Consider the following 26,122-nt stretch of genomic DNA (forward strand, 5'->3'; position numbering starts at 1 on the left):
TGTCTCAGACAGCTTCTGAGCTGGACTGAGGGGTGTCAATAATTTTCTGTGCTGTTCCCTGGGAATTGGGCTTAGATGGAGCCGAAGGCCACCTAGCCTGAGTGTTGAGGAGCCCACTGACCCAGACTCCAGTGTTCTTCGGAGCCCCGGTCAGCAAGCAGCACAGGACTGTTTGGGGGACATTTCAATGTGTGTAGGTGTTGTTCACTGCTGACTGTTTAGTCCCTCAGGAATGTGCCTGTGCGCACACACAGAGAAACCCACAGACCCAGATAAACAGGCAAAAAAGCACACAAACACATGTACGTATGTACATACAAACAGGCAGACACACACAGAATAACACACTCATAGAGAAACCCAAAGACGCACACACAACCAGCACCTCTTACACCAGTCACAAAACACCAAGACAAACACATTTGCTCACCCATGTTCATTCAGATGTATACCTGTACATAGGCACAATCAGAGACACAGCTCACCCTAGCCCCGCTTACAAACGGTCACGGTCACAAAGATACACACTCTTTTTTTTTTTAAACTAGGCAAAGGATTATTTCTTTCTTTTTTTTTAAATATACTTTATTGATTTTTTACAGAGAGGAAGGGAGTGGAATAGAGAGTTAGAAACATCGATGAGAGAGAAACATCAATCAGCTGCCTCCTGCACACCCACCACTGGGGATATGCCCACAACCAAGGTACATGCCCTTGACCAAAATCGAACCTGGGACCCTTCAGTCCGCAGGCTGCCGCTCTATCCACTGAGCCAAACCGGTCAGGGCAAGATACACACTCTTATGAAGACATCCTGACACACCAATGCACACGTGCCACACAGAAATACACTCAAAGACATAGGCACACAGCCAGCATGCCTGTACGCTCTCAGAGATGTGAAGTCCACAAAGTTGTGTACACATGCCCACAGACACACACACATTTACATTGGCACACAGAGAAGCAGAAACACTGTCAAGGACACAGCCAGAAAAGCAGCCACTCTTACACATAACCACAGAGACAGACACACACCACCTGTGAGCACAACCTCATGCACCAGCAAACAAGCACACAGCTGGCCACACTGTCACAGACATAATAGGCCTACATGCTTTTGTTCACACATTGACACCATCAAGCATGAGTTGACGTATTTAACCCTGAACTTCCCCTTCCCTGAGCTCATGTGGCCTCTAGGATCTCCTGGAAGACACCACAGCTGGCATCCCCATAGGCAGGCCAAATTCAGAAGGCACTGGTGACAGAGAAATCTGGGCTCAGGTCTAGACTCTGCCATTCCTGGTTGTGTGAACTTGAGCAGACCATCTGACCGCTCTGTTCCTCAGCTTCCCATCCTATAAAATGGAGAAATAACTGAGGTCAGACTGTAACCTCGGGCCAAGCTCAGAAGTCTCTGGCCAGACATTGTCTTATTATTAACCCCATTTTAGAGATGAGCAAACCTAGGCTGAGCAAAGTGGAGCTACTAGTAGTTCTCCGGGGGTCCCCCTGGTGGTTAAGGGCAGGAACTGCTCCCCTTTCAGTCAAAGGTCAGAAGCAGGCCCAGACCTCAGGCTCTGCAGGACACAGAGTCAGGGGAACTGTGCATACGCACACTCGGCACCGACATAGGCCTGGCACACACATACATGTGTGCACACAGCCTCAGAGGACCTGCAGAGCTTCGAAAGGCTCCCTCATCCCCATCTTTCTGAGCCTTTAGCCTCTGCTCACCCTGGGCCTGCACCCCAGGGTCACCAGCAGTTCCTGGTTAATGATAACCCTGATGTTTATGCGGCACTGGGGAGGGGTGACAGGGAGCAAGAGGGTGAGCCTGGAGGGGGGCACCTGGCCAGCTCTAGCCAATCCTTAGCTTCCTCCCCTCTTAGGGCCAACTGCTCCAGATTAGAGTGGCTCAGCCACTTTCTAGCTGTGTGATGCTGGGCACATGACTTAACCTCTCTGTGGCTCAGTTTCTTCTTCTGTAAAATGGAGATAATAATAGTATTCACCTTACAGGGAGGTTGGAATGATTATCGGAAATGATCCGTGTAGCCCTAACCGGTTTGGCTCAGTGTACAGAGTGTCAGCCTGTGGACTGAAGGGTCCCAGGTTTGATTCCGGTCAAGGGCATGTACCTTGGTTGTGGGCACAACCCCAGTAGGAGGTGTGCAGGAGGCAGCTGATAGATATTTCTCTCTCATCAATGTTTCTAACTCTCTAAACCTCTCCCTCTTCCCTTCCTCTCTGTAAAAAATCAATAAAATAAATTTGAGGGGAAAAAAGGAAGAAATGATCCATGTAAAACATTTAGAACAAAGCCTGGCACACAATAAGTGACCATCAGCATCGTCCTTGCTGGGCTGGACATGCTATGAGTGCCCCCTCTGTACCCTGGCACTAAGTCCTTTATCTTTTTAAAGGCCCTGTAAGGAATTTTAATATCCCTCCTTTATAGCTGAGGTAACCAAGACCGAAGGGCCTTGCTCAAATCACACAGCTGTTTGGGTGCAGGTATGCACTTAGGTCCAGGGCCCACCCCAAGCCCACCAACCACTGGGCAATGCCCACCCTGCAAGTGGCATTGCCTCTATTGTCTCACTCAATGTTCTATACACCTGGGAAGTAGGTGCATGATTGTCCCATTTGAGAGGTGGGAAAACTGAGGATCAGGGAGACTGAATGATTTAATTGCCTAAATCCACACAGAACTGAGCCTGGAATCCAGATATATGTGATCCTGCCTGAGCGTTTAGCCCTTTGTTCCCCAAGTTTTCTGGATGTGTGCAGCAGGAGGAGAGAGGTTGTGTGTTTACTCAGTGGCAGGGGGAGTGGTTAGGTTCAGATCTATCCAGTGCCATGAAACAAATCATTTAAACTCCTCCTGCCTCAGTTTCCCTGTCTGTAAAGCTGCAACTAGTAATATTACACACCTCACAGGGTTGTGAGGACTGAGTGATTTTATGTAGAGACAGGCACACAGTAAGTGCTCAGTAAGTATTATTACTATTATTTGGGATTTGGTAACAAATGCCATTTATTTATTTTTCCTATTTAATGGACAGAATCTATCCAAATTGCTAAAAGCTTAGTCCAAATAAAAATAACCACTATCCATGAGTTCTGATCTCCAAAGAAAGAACGCAAGAGCATGTGGAGAGGCTCTGGAGCTGGCGCCTGGGCTCAGTCCTGCCTCTGCCCTCTCCGGGTAATCCAGACCTCCAATTACCGGACTTCTCTCCTCAGCATGTCCCTCTGTAAGATAGCCCTGCAATAGTATCAGCCTCAGAAGGTTGTGAAGAGGTCGGAGGAGCTAATAGATCAGCCTTCAGGACAGGGCCTGGTGCAGAGCCAACGCTGAAGAAGGGGGTGGCATCATCATCATTTTTTCCTGGGTTAACTCCCTACCCCCAGTAGGAGGTGAACACTCAAGGGGTTAATTTTGAGCTGAGCAGTGCCCTGCCAAGTATGGCCACCAGAGGGAGCAGCTGGACCTGAACTGGCCCCTCCAAGCTTGTCAACAGAGTCCACTGCACCCTCCTGAAGCCTGGGGAGGGGGCCCTCTGGGAATGACTAGGGTGACTCCAGCCCTCAGTGGTCTCTCCTCACCTTCTTACCTGCAGAGCCATCTGGTCCCCACCCTGGTGGCATCCTCCTCACATTCCCTGAGTGGAAAATCTGGGCGGGGCGGGAGAGGGGGGCTGCCTGGGAGTGGCCAGGGAGGCTCCAGCCCTTGGTGGCCCCTCCCCTCCCATGGGGGCTATCCAGTCCCTTCCCCAGAGCTGCTCTTCCTATGGCCTCTGATCCCCCTCCTCATTCTTACCCTGCTTTTTGGGCACACCCGGTGCCCATTGTGTCCCTTTCCCAAACCCCCAGGGAGAAGGAGTGAGGGAGGAGGGAAGAAACACACAGAGAGCTGGAAAGGGGGGTTGAGAGACAAGAAATAAAGACAGACAGAGGAAAACACACACACACACACACACACACACACACACACACATCACCACCACCATCACCACCACACCACACAGAGAGAAAGGCCAATAGACTGAGAGACAGACACAGAGAGAGAAAAAAGAAAAAGACAGAAATAGAGTCAGAGCAGAGAAATAGGCTAACTCACTGAGTCAGAAGAACAGAAAGAGAGAGAGAGACAGGAAGAAGACAGGGAAATAGAAATAAACAGAAAATTGGGCTCCAAAGAGATACAGGGAGAAAGACAGACTGAAAGAGAGAACAGAAAGAAGAGAGAGAAGCCAGGGCAGAGTGTGCCAGCTGGCGGAATGGAGGGTTGCCTGGCATGGGAGATGTAGTGGCCGAAGCCTGGGCAGAGCTGGGTGGGCAGAGGGGAGCTGGTGCCTCCGCAGGGGTGAGGGGGCATGGGAGGGGCAGGCATTTTGCTGCTGCTGCTGCTGCTGCTGGCTGAGGTGGGGGCCGGGGCAGCCTGGAGACCCCCAAAGGGAAAATGTCCTCTGAGCTGCTCCTGCTCCAAAGACAGTGCTCTGTGTGAAGGCTCCCCGGACCTGCCCGAGAGCTTCTCCCCGACCCTGCTGTCACTGTGAGTGTCAGGCCCTTTGGGGGCCTGAGGGTGGGGATGGGAGTCCTGGTACCCCAGAGGTCGGGGGTAGGGTGCCAAGGAAACAGGGTGTCAGGATCTTGGAAGATGGGCAGCAAAGGATGTTGGGATGCCTAAAAGGGGGCTGCTGGATTTGAAGGGGAGTCGAAGGGAAATGCCAAAGGGCAGCATCAGCACCAGGGGCCTGGGAGGAGGGATAGCCAGGGGGTGGGCTGAGAGCCACCGGGATCCTTGCCAAGTGAGGCGAGCAAATGCCTGTCTCCCTGCGAAGACGTGGGGGAGAGACACCTGGGCCATGGTGGCATGCCAGGTCCCAGGCAGGAGATGACTGGGATGGGAATGGAGCACTGCAGTGGGTTTCTCCTCACCCACAATCGCCATGTCCCCAGCTCACTCGTCAGGATTGGAGTTTCCCAGCTGAAGGCCGGCAGCTTCCGGAGGGTGCCATCCCTGCACCTGCTGTGAGTGGGGCCCAGCAGAGCTGACAACCAGCTCAAGGGAGTGGGTGTTCATGCACATGCGTGTGGGACTATGTGCATATGTGTTATGTGTGTGTGTGTGTGTGTGAAAGCATCTGTAGCCACACACATACTTAAATCACATATATGTATATGTGTGTGTGTGTGTGTGTGTGTGTGTGTATGAAACCATGCCCATGTGGGCTGAAGGTGGGGGTCAAGGTTAAAATGTCAGATAGGGGGCAGCAATTCTGGAAAATTTTCTTTCTTGCTCCCTTGCCAGCCTCTTCACATTCAACTCCTTCTCCGTGATTGAGGATGATGCATTTGCAGGCCTGTCCCACCTGCAATATCTGTGAGTGTGGCCAGTGGTTGGGCCAGAATGGGGACCTGGGGAAGGAAGGAGGGGCCCCTCGGTGCTCCCAGAGTAGGGGGAGGGAGGGGCTGGTTGCCCTGGGGAGGAAATATCTGGACAAGGATCCCTCCTTGGGGGGCAAAGGGCCTGGCCTCTTGAGTGGGGTCAGGATTCCTGCTTAGCTGTGGCATCTCAGCCTACACACCTCACTTCACTGTGTGAAGATCCACACAAAGCCTGGAAACCTGAGACTATTCTGGCCCTACCTGCCTTATGGACACCCAGGGAGGGTGCACAGAGGCCGGAGGCAGGAAATGTTTCAAATTAATAGGAAACAACTCTGAGCTGGTAGTGATGGTAGCGGTTGTGGTGATGGTGATGGTGGTGACGACAGTATGTCAAAGCTGGTATTGGTGATGCTGGAGTTGGTGGTGATCCTGCTGCTGCTGCTCACAAGGAAGCAGTGGCATTATTGAGGATGATGGAGTGGGGGTGACGCTGATAAAAACGGTGGACCCAATGGTGATACTGATGATGAAGTTTGAGGGGTTGGTGGTAGGATCATTATCAGTGCAGAGGACTCCGGTAATTCCAGTATTAGTGTTGGTGTTGGTGTTGGTGTGGGTGATGGCTGTGGGTAGGATGTTGGTGTCGGTGTTGATGTAATGAAAATGTTGTTGGTACTGGTTTGGTGGTGATGGTGGAGTGTTGCAGTAGTGGTGCTACGGGTGAGTGTGGGGGATAATGGTGATGTTGGCTATGCTGGTGCTAGCGCTAATGCTTGTCATAATGGTGGCAGTGCTGGTGATGATGGTGGCAGTCATTTGGTGTTGATCATGACGGCTGTATTGTTGGTGATGCTTATTAGTGTGGCCGGTGTCAGAGTTGGTAATGATGGTGTTGTGGAAGTAGGTGGTGATGTTGGTGTTGGTGATGAGGGTGGCAGTATCAGTGACAGTGGTGGCACAGTATGGTGTTAGTGATAAATACAGTTATTCATACTGGGGTTGATGACAATGGTAGAGGCATGGGTATTGGTCACAATGGATAATCGTGGAGGTATTGGTAGTGATACAGGTGCTGGTATTGGTGATCACAGTGGCAGTAGGGGGGGGAGGGAGGAGGGGGCGGTGGTGGCAGTGTTCACTGTGAGGCTGGTAATGACCACAGGGTCAGGTTCTTGGCCCCCAGGATTGTAGGCTGGCAGCTCGGTGAGAAGAGGCTTCTGAGGAGGCTTCCCCTGGGATTACGCCAAGTGTTGGGGAGAACTCAGCACATTCCAGTGGTGTATGGCTTCCATGGGGTGAGTTTCCCTAAAAACTGTGGGGCCACAGCAAAAAATGAGGGTCTCCCCCTTACTGCCCTTTCCCTCCACAGCTTCATCGAGGACAATGAAATTGGCTCCATCTCTAAGAATGCTCTCAGAGGACTTCGCTCACTCACACATCTGTATGTGCCTCCAAGGCCTCACCCCTCCACTGCCCCAGCCCACCTGGCAGGCACCCCACACCCCATCATCCAGAGCATAGGCTGTCCTTGTAGCTGCTGATGGTTCCTCCTCTTTCTCTCCTTCCACCAGGAGCCTGGCCAATAACCATCTGGAGGCCCTCCCCAGATTCCTGTTCCGAGGCCTGGAGACCCTGACTCATGTGTGAGGCTCAAGGGGGCTGCGTGGGGAGGTGGGAATGTTTGAGGAGGGAGGGGATATCTGTGCCCACTCTTGGTAGGCACAATGTGGACGGCTGCAATGATGCATATTCCTCACACCACCTGTGGGGCTCCATCCTGAACTCTTACCTGGGGAGGGGTGGGGAGTGTGGCCTCCAGATGGTGGAAGCCGGGTCGCAGCCCCTCCCCGGCCTCTTGCCCCAGGGACCTCCGTGGGAACCCGTTCCAGTGTGACTGCCGTGTCCTCTGGCTGCTGCAGTGGATCCCCAGCGTGAACGCCAGCGTGGGGACCGGGGCCTGCGCCGGCCCCACCGCCCTGGCCCACATGCAGCTCCGCCTTCTCAACCCCAAGACGTTCAAGTGCAGAACCATAGGTGGGGGCTTTCCCTGTGGAGTGGGAGGGACAGCAGGGGTTCCCAGAAGAAGGAGGGAGATCAGGGGGACAGAGGCCCGGGCTGAGGGGTTCACCTCACTTCCTGCTTCCTGCCATTTCCTGGCTGTGAGACTCTGAGCAAGCAGCATCACCTCCCTGACCCTCAGTTTCCTCATCTGTAAAATGGAGGTAATAAATAGTGACAGGGTTGCTGTGAGAATTCAGTGATGTATCCACGCCTGTATAACATTTGGCACAGAGCCTGGAATGGGAGGCCCTTATAAATGTTCATTCTTGTTACTCTTATTAATATAAAAATGGCCATTTCTAAAATGCTTCCTATGACCATTTTGCTCTTCCATAAACATATGTTGGTGCCGTTATGGGTACTGGGCAATGCAGAAAGCACAGCAGTGATGAAATGGTCCTGGGTCTTGTCCTCGTAGAGCCCACAGTCCAGAGGACAGCAGAGCCTGGAATGATCAGGGCCAGGGTGGGGGCAGCACAGAGAGGTCAGGGCTGGGAGGTGAGGAGCCCCCGGGGCTATGGGAGCCCAGAGCCAGAGCAAGAGTCAGATACTCCTGAAGGAATGGGCATTTGGGTTCAAATCTGAAGGCTATTAATATAATAATAACTATTATCATCATCATCATATCTAAATGTGACATGTTTTAGGTTTGTCGGACTCATAGAAGAAGAGAATTTAACTTAAGGGTCATTTAATATATATATATATATATACACACATATATATATTAAATATATTTCTTTATTGATTTAAGAGAGGAAGGGAGAGGGAGCGATAGAAATATCAATGATGAGAGAGAATCATTGATCGGCTGCCTCCTGCACACCCCCTAATGGGGATTAAGCCCGCAACCTGGGCACGTGCCCTTGACGGGAATCAAACCTGGGACCCTTTAGTCCACAGGCCAACACTCTATCCACTGAGCCAAACAGGCTAGGGCAAGGGTCATTTTTTATTAAGTTATTTAACAAATATTCACCAAGGCCCACTCTGTGCCTGGCCCTATGAAAGGCAATGGGCACACTGTGGTGACCAAGATAACTCTGGACCCTGGCCTCGCAGTTCTGTGGGGAGGAAGGGAGAGACAAACATTAAATAAAACATTGCACAAATAGATGTATGTTACATGTTGTGATAAACACAGGGAGTGATGAGGAAAATTAAGGGGGGGTCCTACCTTACATGGGCATCTGATAAGAGTTTCTAAAGAGATGGCATTAGATCTGGATGTAGCTACCTGAGGTTAGAGGGAAGGACATTGCAGAGAGGGGGGTGCATGTGCAATGGCCCTGAGGCAGCACAGAGCCTGTCCTGCTTGGGGATCAAGGGAAGGCAGGTTTGGTTTGGGAGAGTGACTGAAAGCAAGGACACATGAGGTCAAAGGTGCAGGAGTCTCACTGTACAGGACACTGAGAGCAACGGAGAGGAGAGTGGATTTCACCGAGGCTGTGGGAAGCCATGGTGGGTCTTGAGCAGGGAGTGATCATTTGATGGACATTTTAAAAGATCGCCCTGTGGGGTGGGCATCCTGGTTAGTTTGGGTCATTGCTGCAATCCTGGCACTTAGAAACAGGCCTGGCCTATCGAGTGAAGTAGTATGACCCGGAGTCAACTGCTCAGTTCCACCACCACTCTGCTGGGCAACCTGGGTGCACTGTTACCATAAAAGCTAAGTTGTAGCAAAGAGATTCAAAATACCCTGAGTGAAAGAAGACAGAGGGCCTGCGATGTGCACTCCCAACACATCTGGGTGTTGTCCTGGTTTTCATGGTTGGCACTGACTTGTAGCACGTCCATCGGCCAGGTCTTGGGAGTAAGGGGGAGGAGACCAAGTCCAGGGTGAGCCACCTTCATACGCTTGAGGCAAGCATTGCAGCCACCACTCTGCTCTTGTTCCACTGGAAACTTGGTTTGGACATGGCCACACCTAACTTCAGGAGGGGGTCCTGAGGGGGTGCTGGGTGATGTGGCCTCTAGCTGGGCAGGTTGTGCCCACCTCCAGTCCTATTTCATGGAAAATGGGAAGGATGGGTTTTGCTGGACAACTGGCTGCCTGTGTCTCTTAACCTTAGTTTCCTCATCCGTAAAGTGGATATAACAGTGGAATGTACCTCCTTGGGATTTTGTGAAGTTAAATGAATTAAACATGCTGTTTCTTTTTTTTTTTAAATATATTTTATTGATTTTTTACAGAGAGGAAGGGAGAGAGATAGAGAGTTAGAAACATCGATGAGAGAGAAACATCGATCAGCTGCCTCCTGCACATCTCCTACTGGGGATGTGCCTGCAACCCAGGTACATGCCCTTGACCGGAATCGAACCTGGGAACCTTCAGTCCGCAGGCCGACGCTCTATCCACTGAGCCAAACCGGTTTCAGCAACATGCTGTTTCTAAGCAGTTATTTGATGATGCCACCAGGCTTAGGAAATAAAGTATTATCATGTTGTTTTGAATTAATACAGCTATAGATTAAAAAGATTTCACTCTATGTACCTATGAGATGAACACCATGACGGTCCTCATTTCAGAGATGTGCAAACAGAGGCTCAGCGATGAAGACCTTTGGGGTCTCCCGGGCCTGCCTGACTTTCTCTTGCCATCCCCAGAGCTGTCCCGGTTCCAGACGGTCGGGGAGTCGGCGCTGGGCGTGGAACCTTTCTCCTACCAGGGGGAGCCCCACATGGTCCTGGCCCAGCCCTTTGCTGGCCGCTGCCTGATTCTTTCCTGGGACTATGGCCTGCAGCGCTTCCGGCTTGAGGAAGAGCTGTCTGGTGAGCTCCCCCCCTCATCTTCCTGCCTGTGGGGGGCGGGGGCTGGGGGCTGCCCTGCCCAGCTGGCCTGATCTACCTCTTGCTCCCTGACTCCCCCACAGCTCCCTCGGTGGTGTCCTGCAAGCCCCTGGTGCTGGGCCTGCGCCTCTTCGTGCTGGCTGCCCGCCTGTGGGGAGGCTCGCAGCTGTGGGCTCGGCCCGGTCCCGGCCTGCGCCTGGCCCTGACTCAGGCCCTGGCCCCAAAGCGTCTGCTGAGGCCCAATGACGCTGAGCTCCTGTGGCTGGATGGACAGCCCTGCTTCGTGGTGGCCGATGCCTCCAAGGCAGGCAGCACCACCCTGCTGTGCCGCGACGGGCCTGGCTTTTACCCACGCCAGAGCCTCCACGCCTGGCACCGGGACACGGATGCTGAGGCCTTTGAGCTGGACGGCCGGCCTCATCTGCTGTTGGCCTCAGCCTCACAGCGGCCCGTGCTCTTCCACTGGTTTGGGGGCCGCTTCGAGAGGCGCACGGACATCCCCGAGGCTGAGGACGTCTACGCCACACGCCACTTCCAGGCCAGTGGGGATGTGTTCCTGTGCCTGACACGCTACATCGGGGACTCCCTGGTAAGCCTGGGTCCAACCAGGTAGAGGTGGGAGCAGAGGCCACAAGCCACCTCTGACCTGCAGTTGACTCCTACTCAGGAATGTCTTTTCAATGGGGACCACCCAATCTGGGCTGGTCTTTCAGCATTGACCCCACTTTGCACGCTGCCCTCAGCTCTGCCTCAAGCTCACCGGCTGATCTTCAAACTCCAACCCCATCTAATGTGTTGATCCTTGAATTCTGACCCCAACCCGACACTGACTTCAAGACTGTGACCCCTCAAGGCATTGCTAACCCTAAACTACTCCCATTCCCCAACATAGACACTGGCCCCAAGATTCTGATTCTAACCCTAAACTCTGGCTCTGTAACTCTGACTCACTCCAGGACTGACATTTAACCACAGCATCACACTCTGAGTCCCCCAGGCTGGTGCCCACACCCTCCAGCACTCTTTTTAGAGAAAGGTGTACCCAGGAAGAGAGTCTGAGCCTAGAAGTCACTGCTCTGATTCAGTTCACAGAGTGTCTCTGTGGGGAGCAAACTGTGGGCACAAGGACAGGAGTAGGTGACCAGGGAAAAGGCGACTATAGCTGGTTTGGAGTGTGGCCAGAGGAGATTGGAGCAATATATAGCGTAGTAGGTAAAACTGACAGATTCCATTACTGATGAGTTCTATGTTGGTGTGTGTGTGTGTTGGGGGGCGGGGGGTGGGGGCGGGGAGAAGGGCCAAGAATGTGGCCTGAGCAGCTGGGTGATGACATTTATAAAGAAAGCTACAGGAGTTTAAGGACCTGCAGGCCTCAATTTACAAGCTGTTCCAAGTCCTCTGAAGCCTAGAGGACTATCAACAGGCCTGGCCCTCTTGGATCCCAGTCCTAACCAGCCGCCACACTTCACAGGTCATGCGCTGGGATGGCTCCATGTTCCGCCTGCTGCAGCAACTTCCTTCACGTGGTGCCCACGTCTTCCAGCCACTGCTCATAGCCAGGGACCAGCTGGCTATCCTGGGCAGTGACTTCGCCTTCAGCCAGGTCTTCCGCCTTGAGCCTGACAAGGGGCTCCTGGAACCATTGCAGGAGCTGGGGCCCCCAGCCTTGGTGGCCCCCCGGGCCTTTGCCCACATCGCCATGGCTGGCAGACACTTCCTCTTTGCTGCTTGCTTCAAGGGCCCCACACAGATCTACCAGCTTCACGAGTTAGACCTCAGTGCCTGACACTGGATGGGATCCTGGACATGGCTGGTGAGGGGGCTGGCATGGGGAGTTTTAGGCCTCTGGACACCTCCTTGACTGACCTCTTGGCCCCATTTGGGTTATGGCTGGTCCTGTGAGATACTGGCCACAGGCCAAGTCAAGGCAAGAACTGCCCTCCAATCTTAAGCAACATCTTGGCTGGGGGCAAATGCTGGGCACTCAGACTGGGGCTCGGAACTGGAATCCAGAAGTCATGGTGGAGTAATGTGCAGAGCTCCATGAGGCCTGGAAGCACCCCCCTCCCCTCAACCCACCCCTCCTACTCCAGCTCCCTGTGCAAGTACCCAGGAGGAGACGGCTTTCCTCTCCCCACTAAACTCAATCTGGCCAATCGCTTTTAGTGCACGCCTCTATGACGTTACCAGTTGCTGGGCAGGTTTTCCTGCCAGGCTTGCTAACTTCCTCTGTTGCTTGTGCGCATGCCTGCTGCCAAGGCGGAAGCCCAGCACGTCCTTGCTATGCGAGGGAAATGGGAGGGAGAGCGGGAGTTTTTGCGGGGAGCCCAGGGTACTCCTTTCCAGTGAGTGACCGAGGTGAAGGCGAAGGTGTGTGAGCTCAATAAATGTGCTGTGAGCCCGCCCCAGCTGTTGTTGTGGGATCAGTGGGAGAGGGTGTCCCCTGAGTGAAAAGGGGGGTTGAGGGGGACAGTGTCCCAGGAGCAGTGTTTTAGAGGGGGAGGTCCCAGGGGAGCATGTTGGCATACTCTGGTAAGCTTTAGGAGTTGTCTAAGGAGTGTGGGTTCATGATTGTGGGGGATGTTTGAGGGATATAAGGGCTTTATTAGGGACAGGACACAGGTTTCTTGTGGGTCTCTTCCTGGGGGGGGGTCTCTTTTTGGATGTTTTGAAGGGTTTTAGGCATCTTAGGGGTGTCTCTTGAGGACATTTTGAGGTCTTATTGGGTTTTGGGGAGTCTCAAGGGATTTTGAGGCTCATTGGAGGCTCTCACACCAGGTGGCCATCATATATTATTAGGGTTATCATGGGCAATTACGTAAAAGCCTCACGGAGGCATTGGGTATTAGGAAGGGTCTTGTGTAATAAATTGGGGTCACAGCAGTGAGTGAGTCTTAAGGGGTCTTACTATTACAATCATAAGCTATCTGGGTCCTCATATCCTGGTAGGATAATCCCACTGTCCAGCCGAGTGTCCCAGCATTTCCTCTGGTTACAGCTCCCTTTCACTCTCAAAAATGTCCCCCATTTAAACTAGAAAATGTTAAATTGCACAAGTGGCTCCCGTGGCCATAGCAGCAGAGGACAAACCTCATGCCATTCGCCAGGTCCCAAGGGAATAGGCCTTTGGGCTTTTCCCAACAAAGAGATTCAGCTGCCAGCTTCTGTGGCAGCTTCCAGAGCGTGTCCACCGCAAATCTTACCCAAGTACACATACAGAGTCTCAACTGCTTGGGCAGGAGGCAAGCTCACTTTAGATCAAATATTGAACAAAGAGACCCTTACAGTGAAAGTGAGATGGGTCTGGAAAGGCGGTCTGAGGAGAGGAGGGGATTCCATCCTGGAGTTAGGTTCCTATGCAGACCAGGACATGGGGAAAGAGAGAGGCCCTCTGTGTTCTTTCATGGATCCATCCTCAACAGTTATGAGCAGAGCCTGGGAGAGGTGATAGGGTCAGTTTGTGAGACTGGATGGAGATTTTAGTCCCCAGAGTACGTACACACACACACACACACACACACACACACACACACACACGCCTCACATCCCGTGTACTCCTTAGGCCCATCTGTTCCTGTCTTACCTGGCGTGACAAGAGGTGGGATGTCCCCTGGTCGGTGGCTAGGAAAAGAAAAGTGGTGAGATCTGTGTTTGCCTCTTTGTCCTCACCCTCAAGACTAGAAGACTCTCAGCTTTCCTCAGCCTGGCTTCCTGGCTTCTTTCCCATCATAGAATTGTACCACCCCAGGGTCCCAAGCATTTCAAGATTTGGGGCCCTTTGGGGATTTTCAGCTCCGAGGAATAAACCTAGGACGTCTTTCTTAGTGGCGGGAATCTCCAGGGCAGAGCCTGGCCACCGGGCCTTTCTGCAAAGCTTCACCCCTGGAAGGTGTCTGTCCAGCACGAGGTAGGCACACACTGGGAATCCGGCTCACCTGGGCTTCTGGCTGAACTTGCACTTGCATTTCCCACCTGTTGGGGAGAGGGGAATGGTCAAGAGAGGGGACCCACAGCCCTGCCCTCCCCACTCCCTGGCAGCTCCTCCACTTACTCATGACGACGATGATGCCGATGGCGCACAGAATCCCTGCACAGATGAGCCCTCCGACTCGGAGGCTGTGCCAGTCTAGGAGAAACCCAGGGGGAGCCCTCAGTGTCAGCCAGCCAGTGTCCTCCTCATCCAAGCCCCCACCCACTTAACAAGGATGACTGGGCACCGGTGCTGTGCTGGGCGCTGGGATACAGCTGTGCAGAGAACAAGCCCAGCCCTCCTCTGCTCATAGCCAGTTAACACGCAGGCAAGCGACACAGATCTCACGGAGGGTCAGATGGAGAGACGTGGTCTGAAGACAAGGAAGCAGAGCCAGGGAACAGAAAGCCCGAGGGCAGCTCTTTCAGGGAGAGTGGCCAGGGAAGGCCTCTCTGCAGGGCCCCACTGGAGCAGAGATGTGGGGAGAGGAGGGAGGGAGCATGTGGCATGTGGGAGAAAGTATCCAGGCAGAGGGGTCAGAAAGGACAGAGATCGGAGGCAGGGAGTGCACCTGCTGAGTCTGCGCCACAGCAGAGAGGCCATTGTGGCCAGAGCAGAAGCAGCGATGGGGGAGGGAGGACAGAGGAGGGACACGGAGCAGATCATGTGGAATCTGGAGGCCATGGAGGTTTGGGTCTAATGGCACAGCTCCTCCAGGAAGTTTTCTCAAGTCAAACCTCTCCCAGACTTGATTTGAACACAACAGTGGCTTCTCGTAACTGTCCCTGCTTCTCGTAAACTGTCCTTGCTGGATAGTCATGCTTCTTCCCGAGGACCAGGCTGGCCTGTCTTGTTCCCTGAATCCACTGTGGCTACTGGCCAATGTCCTGGTCCAATCCTATCCTTGCCCCCTTTCCACCCACAGCAGACCCTCACCCAACATTGTGTGGGGCCCTCGGCACAAAACAGTATGAGGGGTGGGGTAGGAGGAGCGAAGGGAGGGGCACCAGCTCTTACCATAGTAAAATGGACTGTTTTTATCTGAAAGGAAAGAAAAAAGAACATAAATCCAGGAGCATAGCTGAAATACAGGGGGTCCAGGGGGAATTTTGGCGGCGGGGGGGAGGCTGGTAGAAGAGCACAGTCTGACTTACCTTCCGGGTCGTTGGCGTCCAGGGCAGGCAGGCCTGGCGGGAGAAGCAGGAAGGAGAGGACATGGGTGCTGGTCTCAGTGAAGCTGGCAGGGCCAGGGGCTTGGAGAAAGGCCCCCTGATGGACAGGCCCTGCCTCCCGAGGGTGCAGGGGTCCAGCCCCAAACTAGCACGTCCCATCTCGGAGGTGTGGGCCCTCCACTCAGCCCACACCTGCGAGCCACGCCAGCATTTTGCCTCCTGAACTAGGTTTTAACCCGGGTAGCTCTTGGCCACCCTTTGGCCCGATGTTTCCAGACCCCTGGCTACTCCACGCCTCCTCCAGAAACGGAGCGATGTTCTCGTCCGCAGGACACACGGTGTCAGTGCCGTCAGCCTCGGAGCTCATCTCCCTGCTCGGCCACATCCCACCCGCCTGTTCTGATGTTTGCTCACCACTCCTCTTTAAAGCAACTTGCTAATTATGAACTTTGTACACTTTATTTAAAAAGCCATCTTCTATCACCATCCTACATGGAATAGTCTTGCCTGATGTAACAGGGAAAAACAAACACAATGAAAGCAAAGGACTAGGACTCAATTCTGGCTAGAAGCGGTGGCTGCCGGAGCCCGGGGCCTAAGCTCTGTTCGTTCTTTGTTAAGGGGAGATTAATAATTTTAAATTATATTTTAAGTACAAGTACATAGTTACTCTGTACAGGCCCTGTTTTAAGTGCTTTCCAAATGCCAGCTCTTTCCATCCTCACAGTGACTCTCTACGTAAGTGCTGTTATTGTCCTCATTTTACAGGTAGGGAAACTGAGGCACAATCGGTAACTTGTTCCATTACCTCTAAGCTCCCAGTTGCCCCCCCACCCCCGTAATAAAGCGTTAGGGGGCATGAAGACACAGCAAAGGCTGAGCATCTCCTTGAAGTCATCAATGAGACATCAAGACAAGACTTTCTAGCCGGTTGAGCTGCTGCTCTGAGAGGTCCTGTGTTTGTGTTCCCTTGAAATCACCAGCACAACACTTCTTCCCTCAAGGAGATGCTATCCTGACAGTCACCACCCCACAGGGGACACTGTGAGGCTGGCCTGCCGCTCAGCAGAGCAGCTCAGGGAACGGCCTTTCCGGGAACAGCACTCACCTGCCAGGAGGAGGAGGAGCAGGCTCAGGGCCACTTGCTGCATGATGGAGCCGGCCTGGAAGCGGAGGGGAGGGCCCAGCTTTAGCTCTGTGCATCCCCTGCCCTCTCCCTGCCCCTGCAGGGCCTCTGGCTCCCAACCCCCTCCTACTCCACGCCCCACCCAGGTACACACCTCACCCCCGGGTAGGAAGGTTGGCACTGAAGGCTGAGAGACAAGAGCTGAGGAGTGCGGTGCGTGCTAGGTGAGAACTCGGACCTGATGGGGGAGCAGCAATAACAACTCACTGGACATGGACTTGAGGCTTGAAGTGAATCACCCTGGCAACCAAATAAGATAGAAGCTGCCTCTGGTTGACCCCATTTTACAGATAGGGAAACTGAGGCTCTGATAGGTGCCTTGTCAGAAGTGGGATTTAAACCAGGGTTGGCTTTGCAGCAGCTGTCCCTAACTCAGGATTCTCAGGGCCTCGGGGTGTTTTGGGAAATGGGGTGTTAGAAGCCAAGTGGCAGGAGGCCCAGTTCCTAGGAGTGTCTCCCATAGACAGCTTGGAGCCTGCCTGCCTTGCCCAGACTTTGTAGATTCAAGCCGCTCAGGGCTGGGTGTGGCGGGTAGAGCACAAGGCTGGGGTCGGGTGGGATAGACTTGGGAGAATTGGCCTGGCTGCAGCCCCAGCTCCATCTTTTGTGCCACCCTAACCACTGACCCCCATTTCTGCCCCACCCCTGCTCATTCCACCCCAGCCCCTGGTTCTGCCTCCACCCAGGTCCCAGCCCCTGCTCCTACTCCACCTCCTGCCAAGCTCCTCCTGGCAGCAGATCTTCCTCCTTCCCCAGGGAGCCCTGCTCAGCACGAAGAGGACGCCTCTGTCCCCTCTTGGTCTAGGGTTAGTCCACCCTCCCACCATCCTCTGTGCCTGCGATAAGCACCCGGTCTCTGTGCATCCCCTGCCCTCTCCCTGCCCCTGCCCCTGCCCCACGGCTAAGGCATCGGTTGTCATAATCTTAACAGCAAGAGCTTACACTTCCTCTGACCCACCTGTGCCGGGCACTGCCAGTGACCTTGCTGGGTTTCACTCGTCTAATCCCGACAACCCTGAAGGCCATCTGTTACCTGCCCCATTTCCTGATGGGAAAACATATGTCCTCCCCACCCTGGTGAAAAGCCCCTTTGACTGGAGAGAGCACCCCCATCTCGCTCCTTCTCGGTCCCTCCATGGAACCCCCACCTGAGCTGCTTTCGATTTCAGGAAGAGGCCTGTAGTTTTGGGGAGCATTACTAATGAGTTTAGGAGCCCAAAACGTTTTAGGGGGACCTGGGGAGGGTGTGTGGGCAGGACAGGCCTGTAGAAGGTCTGCGGCTGTTGAAAGCGACCTGGTGAGGCTTTGCCGCCCCAGGACTAATAGCACTGCTAAGAGCCTGGCTCATCGAGGTTCACCCGGGCACGCTGTTCTCAGTTCTGCGCGCTCATTCACGCGTGTCATCTTCACAGCAGATGAAGGTGGCGCTGTGCTTAGCCCACTTTGCTGTCGCAACCCTGTAACCCGTGTGAACTACTCTGTCAGCGGCAACTCTGAGTCTCAGCACTTATGCCCCTTTCCATGGGATCCTCCGAGTGCCCCGCCCGCTGCAAAGTCTCCATTACTCTCCCTCCCGAGCATCACCCAGCACCCCCAGCTCAGGGGAGACTGGAGTGGTCTCAGCTGTGCCTGGCTGAGCGCTGGTGTCTGGGGTCTGCCCTTCTCTTTCCTGTCAGGCCGTCGTTGGAAGAGGCCCTGAGCTGCTCCTGAACTGACTGTTACTGGCGTGAGGCTTGGAAAGGTAGGCGGCTTTGCAGATTGAGGCTCTGCTCACCCCTTTCCACTCCTTCCCAGCCACGGAGGTCCTGTCTCCGCCGGCTGCCCTCTGCTGTCCCCTCTGTCCCTCTATGGTGCTGGAGGCCAGGCCTTTCAGGCATGAGGAATGACTCCTCGTGTCCCTGAAATCTCCCACCCAGCCCCCCATTTTACATCTCCTCAGGAACCTCCAGCTCCGTTTTCTCGACAGGACCCCACTCCCTAGACAGTCGAGTCTAGCCAGTCACCCTATCTGCTCTGATACCACCAACCATCCATGATCCACTTAGATACCTCCATTCGCTCCGGTACCCCCAGACCCCTGTTCGCCCAGATGCCCCCAGTCCTGTCCTGGTCCACCCAGGTGCCCCTGATCTATCCAGACAACCCGGTCGCACCTGCAGACCTTATCCTCTCCCCAGTTGGCTCACCAGCCCCAGAGGAGAATCATGGGAGGAGGATCTCATTAAGGCTTCCTCTAATCTCCTGCTCCCGCCCCCAGAAAAGGACCTTGAAGGGAGAGGTTCTAGGGTCTTTAACAGAGAGCAGTGGAGGGAAGGGGCCCCATCTCTCACCCGTGTGGCTCCCCAGGCTGTGTGGATGGTGTAGTTCCGCCTGAGTCCTGCCTTTATCTGCAGCTGCCACGCCCTAAGCAAACCTGGGCAACGCTGGGCAGGTAGAGAACAAGTCAGACTGCCTAAAGCACAGGAGTTCCCATTCCATTCCTGCTCTTAAAGGGACAGCTCCAGCCACCACCCCACCACTGACAGGAGCTCCCTGGGGTCCAAGACTGAGGTGAGGTGCAGTGAGAATAGGATGGGCTGGAACTCATCCCCAACCCCAACATTAGGGGAGGGGGCTTTCTCCAATCTCCTGCCCCTCAGAAAGGGACCTGGAGGGAGAAAGTGCAGGGGCTTTAACAACAGAGCATGGCCTGGGGGTCTGGGAGGGGGTGGAGGAGGGCTATGCAGAGGTGTAGTATCCCGTTACTTTTACTTAAATTGTGCTGTGCTTGGAGGAGGGATTGGCCTCAATCGCGGGAGAGCTAATGTCCTCTTCCAGGCCACTTGCTGCCGTTGACTTAGTTTGAGGGTCAATAGAAGATGTTGGTATGGCCAAGGAGAGGGTTGGGCTGCTTGGCCTTAGATCATGACCCCTCCCCTGTTGTGTCCCTCATGCCCCAGGGAGACTGGAAACTGGCTCCTGAGCACCAGGTCCAGACCTTCGGAGCCCAGGCTCTTCCTAAGAGCGCTGAGAGCCTGGGTTAACAGCAGGCCTTGGAGTGGGGGGCTGCCTGCCATTCCGGATAAGACCCAACTGCACCGTGCTCAGCTCCTTTGCCCGCCCTCCTTCCTCCCCTGCCCCTCCTCCTCACGGCATTCCTTCCGGCTGGGGTCTGTGCATGCCCCCACTTGGTCCCCGATGGGGTGCCCCCTCCCCCCAATTCCGCCTTTTTAGACAGAGAGACTTTTGTCTGGGGGCTGGATAGAGAACAAGGCTCCTTTGAGTGGCTGGTAGAGGATTGGGGTCATGGGGAGGGGCAGGGCCAGAAAAGGGGTGGCTCTGTGCTGGCCACCAGCTGGACTCCAGGCGACCCCCAATACCATCACAGGGGTGGGGAGGAGGGCTGCAGGAACCAGGCCAGGGAGAGGGTGGAGTGCAGGCCAGGGAAAAGGGGTTTGGAGGTCAAGGCTCTGCTGAGGCTATTCGCTGGGGCAGGGAGAACAGACCCCCACTTCTCAGCAGGGAGGGACAGGGAGGCAGCAATGTTCACCCAGCTGTATGGTTTCTTCATGTGGTTCCCTCAGGCAATTTCTCGGTCCCAGGCCCTAAACTAGGACAAGACCTCTCCCCACTCCCATTCAGGAGGGGCCAGTCCCTACAAGAAGTGGAGGGGACACTCGGGGAGGTGGGGCTCAGTCAAAGTGGGAAATTCGGGGTGGGCGGAGATAGAAACGGAGTAAGGGAAGGCCTGAGGGGGATTCCAGTCCAGCTAAGGGGTCTTTGTGTCTGGGCAGATAGCATCTCTTGCACAGACAGTTCAAGATTGTAATATCCCTGGGAAGACCCCTTTGGTGGTCTTGGGAGTGGAGTGGTGTCTCTCCCTGCTGGGAAGTCTGGGAACTACAGGCATCTCAGAGTGAGAAGGCCTGAGTGCACTGTGGTGGATGGAGGGTGCATGCTCTGTCCTTCATCTATGCCACCGTCTACAACAGTGGTTCTCAACCTGTGGGTCGCGACCCCTTTGGCGGTCAAATGACCCTTTCACAGGGGTCGCCTAAGACCATCCTGCATATCAGATATTTACAATACGATTCAAAACAGTAGCAACATTACAGTTATGAAGTAGCAACGAAAATAATTTTATGGTTGGATCACAACATGAGGAACTGTGTTTAAAGGGCCAGAAGGTTGAGAACCACTGGTCTACAAACTCAGATGCCAAAGGGGCCAGGCAAGAATCATGAATGAGTACAGCAGGACAGACGTGAGATTATAAGGTATGGGGACAACTCAGCAAATAGGAGAACTATCGTCCTGTCTAAATGGCAGCTGCCAAAAAGCCTGGAGCAGGCTCACATGGACAGGTAAAGAAGTACTTCCCAGACACCTTGGGAGAAAAACAAGACGTATCAAAGTGTGCTGCCATTAATGAAGAGGAAAATAATTTATATGTGAATATTGTATATGAATAAAATATTATTGCTTCTGGGGAGGGGGATTGAGAGGCTGCAGGATGGGGTGGGAAGAGACACTCACTTATATATCCTAAAAATGTGCTACTTTGAAAAAAAGTTTAATTTTAAAAAAGTAAGGGATAGGCTGTACACAGGTCCAGCCAATTGCTACTATTTTTAATAGGTATCAGAAATCTGAATCTTTATGTGGAAGTTCTAATCTTAAAAGTTGGGTCAGATTTTTAAAAAATTATTCAGATCAAACAGAACACATCTGAGGGCTGGTTTTAGCCTGGGAAGACCACCAATTAGAGATTTCTGCCAACTTCACTTCCAGAATCTTTAGTCACTGTGATTTTGCATTTGGATATCCAAATGTTTATGAGGCTTATACCCAACTCAGGCCAACCATAGCTTTTCCCCAGGGCTGGACTGGAACATGCCATGTCCAAGAGTGAGCTGGACTGGGGCCGGGGCTTTTGGCCGGGAGGGTAGGACTAGAGACCCCCTGTGGGTGGGTGAAAGTGTGCACACTGGGACCTGGGGAGGGTGTGCAGAGAGTGAGGTATGTGCAGCCTCTTGCATCCTGTTGGTGAGTCTTCCAGGCCGATTTGATTTCAGTCATTTTGAGGCAGGATTTTAAGAAGCTAGGGAATTTCTTTGACAAGTGGAATAAAGGAAACAGACAAAATAACTAAATAAGGCCAAACAATTTGAGCAATGAACAGCCAGCTAATGAATCACAAGGCTTTATCTTCCCTAACCAAGGACACTCAGGAGCAAATGGTTTACACATTCTAGACCAGTGGTTTTCAGCCTTCCTAATGCCGCGACCCTTTAATACAGCTCCTAATGCTGTGGTGACCCCCACCATAAAATTATGTTCATTGCTACTTCATACCTGTAATTTTGCTACTGTTATGAATCATAATGTAAATATCTGATATGCAGGATGTATTTAGGTGACCCCTGTGAAAGGGTCGTTCGACCCCCAAAAGAGTCATGACCCACAGGTAGAATCTAGACCATTCTGGGACAGACTAGCCTGAGTCCCAGTCCCTCTTTGATGATGTTCTTGAAAAATGAAACTAACCAGAAAAAAACCCTGTCCTTTCCATACACACATTCTGATGAATCAACATATTGAGGACACACCTGGAATAATGAATATTCTGTTAAGAACCTCCCCTGAGAACTCCCCTAGGATTCCTGCCCACAGAATCGTGTATCTCTGCTCTCTTTCTCTTATACTCTAATGCAGGGGTCCTCAAACTTTTTAAACAGGGGGCCGGTTCACTGTCCCTCAGACCGTTGGAGGGCTGGACTATAGTTTAAAAAAAAACTATGAACAAATTCCTATGCTCACTGCACATACCTTAATTTGAAGTAAAAAAACAAAACTGGAACAAATACAATATTTGTATTTGCGTGTGGCCCGCGGGCCGTAGTTTGAGGACCCCTGCTCTTATGGTTTCTACAAGACTTGCAAACAGAGGAGCAATGGGCAATGGCAGCTTGTCCCAAGATAACCCCCGATCCTATCTCCAAGGCCCCCTTTTTCTCTGACTTGCCAGTGAGCCAAAGCAGCCCCACCTAGGCTCTCTCCTGTTGCTTCTTCTACCTTAAGCCCTTCCTTGTCCCCAGCTTTCATAAACATACCCTCAAAATCACTTGGACTCCTATGAAGTCAAGAACCCACACACTACAGGCTGGGCTGAGGTGGTCTGGTAACAGTATTAAAGTGTGTCCATTTATTTATTTATATATACAGTAGAGGCCCAGGGGGAACAGGCCTATGCCAGCAGTTGGACATCCCCTGAGGGCTCCCAGACTGCAAGAGAGCACAGGCTGGGCTAGGGACCCCCCCCTCCAGTGCACAAATTTCGTGCACCAGGTCTCTAGTCTATATATAGAAAATAAGGTGCAAAACTGCCATTCACTGGAGCATTATCTCAATTCATTGAAATTTTGCTTTCCAGAAATTGTTGACAGTTTGGCTCAAATAAACTCACAAAAAATTCTCTATAGGTTTGAATGTTTCTTAACTTTACAGTTTATATATATAGTGTATAGATAATAATGTCATTTGAAATAGTTCCCCTTCATTTTGCTTTTGAAATCCTTTGGCCCTGAAGAACCTGTTGAAGTTGTGATTGGCTGCGATTTCTCAGTATCCTGGAAATCTTTGCAAAATGAGAAAAACCAAACCTACAAATAGTTTCTGAATATCACAAACTTTTCAGGAATGCTGAATAAAAATACAAAAGCAAGGCCATAGGGTGTTTTATAGTCACCTATTCAAAGTTTTATTGATTTTGGTTTTAATATTCAGGCTCAATAATTTTATTGCTCTTCTTTTAAGTCTGTGCATGTTTCCATAGGCTCCCGACAAATTTATAGGCCCCAGATGGGCAGCCTGGGGTGTGGGAGCCAGAGGCACCCGACTCATGAGGGGTTCTTATTGGGCCAGTTCCCCACCTTTCCAGGTGGAAACTGAGAGGCCAGGCTGGTGGGTTTGTTACCGGAAAGGGGACCTGGCCCTTAGCAGGTCTGCCTCAGACCAGCTGGTAGCGTGTGGGTTCTTGACTTCGTGCAGGGAAAATTTCAAACATGAGTCCAGATGACTATGAGGAAATGTTTATTAAAGCTGAGGACAGTATAATATGAAAGGATTTAGCATGGAAGAAGCAACAGGAGAGTCTAGGGTGGGCTGCCCTAGTTCTCTGGAAAGTCAGAGAAAAGGGGGCCTTGGGATCAGGTTCAGGGGTTAACCTGGGATGAGCTGTTGCTACCCATTGCTCCTCTGGTTGCAAGTTTTGTGGGGTTTCTTAGAGTTTAGGAGATGCATGGCTGTAAGAGTGGGGGAAACAGGGGGAAAGGGAATGATGGGAACTGCTCCCCAGAGGGAGAGCATGTGCAAGGTCCTTTGTCTTGAGACTTTATTCTTTCTCACTGGCTTTATTTCTTTTAGGGAAGGGTTTCAGCAAAATAGTCATCAGTTTTCTAGGTGTGCTCCTCCAGGGTGATGGTCTCCACCCATTGGTCGGTGTCAGGGCAGGGGTCATTGTAGCTGGTCCTGGTGTCACCCCCTGGTTTTGCTGTTTTTCTGGGTCTGGAGCTGAAATACACTGAGGACTAGATGTCATTTCTAGGGAGGCAACCTTCTGTATCGGCTGGAAATCGCTCTGCAGTTTGTTCAGCTATCTGTCTCCGTTTCCCTATTCTACTTGTTCTACTGGCTTACTGTCCTGTCTCAGGTTGGGGAGGTGAGGTTGCAGCAATATTCCAAGTTCCTATTTCCTGGGCAAGATGAGGACAGAGAGACCCATGGGCAGATAAGTATGGCCTCCTGGGGCTCTAGAACTGCTCCCTGTGGCCTCTGTATTGCACACCTGTGAGAGAAGAGTGGGAGCTGGCAGTGGCCCAGTCCTGCCATTTTGGGGTGGGGTGACATGCCACACAGGGCAGCCTTAAAACCTTCCCTCTGTACTACTTTTGTTGTAGGTGGTGGGCCAACCACAAGCTCTGAATGGAGAGTCAGCCAGCAATGTGGGAAGGGCCCAAGCAAGCACTGTGCAACCAGGTAACCTCATGCATGAGCCAAGGTGGAAAACTGGACTATAAGGACTGCCTTGATGGTTGGGTATCCTCAGAGGTTGAGTATATGTGACTGGGATGTGTCTGGAACAAAAAGTGAGTGGGGAATTCTAATCTGTGGTTCTAATCTCCAACAAGGGTAATGTCCAGAGAGGGTTGAAGTGGATCTTGGGAAGTGCGAGAAATCTCCAGTATGGGGGATTGAGCACACAGGACACATAGAATAGTCACAAGGGACTTTCTGAGGATGGGAAACAAAAATTCTAGGCCTAGGGAATACATTCCCCCAGATAGTCCATTGAGGAAAATGCTGAGGATCAGGGAGGAGGGGGACAGTCCCCAAACCAGGGACAAGAAAGATTGCTCTGCTTTGGTGGTGTTTTATACAGGGCATTCTGTGGTGCCTGACTGGACAGACAAGGAGCATGATGAGAAGCTTTATCTGCAGGTTATGTGCACCTATAAATATCCTATATCAGTGGTCGGCAAACTGCAGCTCGCGAGCCACATGCGGCTCTTTGACCCTTTGAGTGTGGCTCTTCCACAAAATACCACATGTGGGCGTGCATGTACAGTGCGAATGAAACTTCGTGGCCCGTGTGCAGAAGTCGGTTTTCGCCTGGGCGAGTCTATTTTGAAGAAGTGGCATTAGAAGAAGTGAGGGTACCTTCGCTGAGGTCGACCCCTCAGATTGAGGACGTTTTTAGCAAAGGTCATCTTAGGAGTACCCTAATTAAGCTAATAACTTATATAGTTTAAGTTTAAAAAATTTGACTCTCCAAAGAAATTTCAATCGTTGTACTGTTGATATTTGGCTCTGTTGACGAATGAGTTTGCCAACCACTGTCCTAGACACTAGAGTAGCGGTTCTCAACCTGTGGGTCACCACCCTTTTGGGGGTCAACTGACCCTTTCACAGGGGTCGCCTAAGACCATTGGAAAACACATATATAATTACATATTGTTTTTGTGATTAATCACTATGCTTTAATTATGTTCAATTTGTAACAATGAAAATACATCCTGCATATCAGATATTTACATTACGATTCATAACAGTAGCAAAATTACAGTTATGAAGTAGCAACGAAAATAATTTTATGGTTGGGGGTCACCACAACATGAGGAACTGTATTAAAGGGTCACGGCATTAGGAAGGTTGAGAACCACTGCACTAGAGCAAAGTGAGCCTGGAGCAGGTTACTGTTGTGGTGGGGATGGAGGGAAAGCAAAGATGAGAGACATAAGTAAAATCAGAGTGTCTAGGAAAAATTAAAGGGAAGATATCCTAAAACTTCCAGGAAATCTCCACCAATGAAGCAAAGAAAAACAAAAATGCCTCTATTATTCTGTGAGCAACAAACCAAACTGAGTTGGAGTCTCAGACAATTTGCTCATATGATTGCAAAGACAGACAGAAACTCCCAGATTGGAGAGGGCTCTCCTGAGGGCTCCCAGATTGGAGAGGGTGCAGGTAGGCCTGAGGGACCCCCACACCCCCAGTGCACGA

General features: G+C 52.2%; 2 protein-coding genes across 2 annotated transcripts in view; one reads left to right on the forward strand and one right to left on the reverse strand.

The window, feature by feature from the left end:
- Positions 1–3,768: 3,768 nt before the first annotated feature.
- Positions 3,769–12,339, forward strand: LGI4 (leucine rich repeat LGI family member 4). Its single transcript, XM_070398850.1, has 9 exons — positions 3,769–4,564; positions 4,972–5,043; positions 5,324–5,395; positions 6,773–6,844; positions 6,975–7,046; positions 7,268–7,437; positions 10,072–10,236; positions 10,338–10,843; positions 11,726–12,339. Exons 1-9 carry the CDS (start codon positions 4,386–4,388, stop codon positions 12,038–12,040), a joined length of 1,623 nt encoding a protein of 540 aa, XP_070254951.1. The 5' UTR covers positions 3,769–4,385; the 3' UTR covers positions 12,041–12,339.
- Positions 12,340–13,482: 1,143 nt separating this feature from the next.
- FXYD3 (FXYD domain containing ion transport regulator 3) overlaps positions 13,483–26,122 on the reverse strand; it is a 36,315-nt gene continuing 23,675 nt past the window's right edge. Inside the window, 7 exon segments of the mRNA XM_070398851.1 lie at positions 13,483–13,689; positions 13,838–13,875; positions 14,190–14,290; positions 14,292–14,380; positions 15,242–15,265; positions 15,379–15,411; positions 16,505–16,559. Of these exon segments, the coding sequence (XP_070254952.1) occupies positions 13,670–13,689; positions 13,838–13,875; positions 14,190–14,290; positions 14,292–14,380; positions 15,242–15,265; positions 15,379–15,411; positions 16,505–16,547 (348 nt within the window). The 5' untranslated portion in view covers positions 16,548–16,559 and the 3' untranslated portion in view covers positions 13,483–13,669.

This window comes from Myotis yumanensis, unplaced genomic scaffold (genome assembly GCF_028538775.1).
Source record: "Myotis yumanensis isolate MYYU_CA2020_CCGP unplaced genomic scaffold, mMyoYum1.0.hap1 SCAF_18, whole genome shotgun sequence".
Classification (NCBI taxonomy): domain Eukaryota; kingdom Metazoa; phylum Chordata; class Mammalia; order Chiroptera; family Vespertilionidae; genus Myotis; species Myotis yumanensis.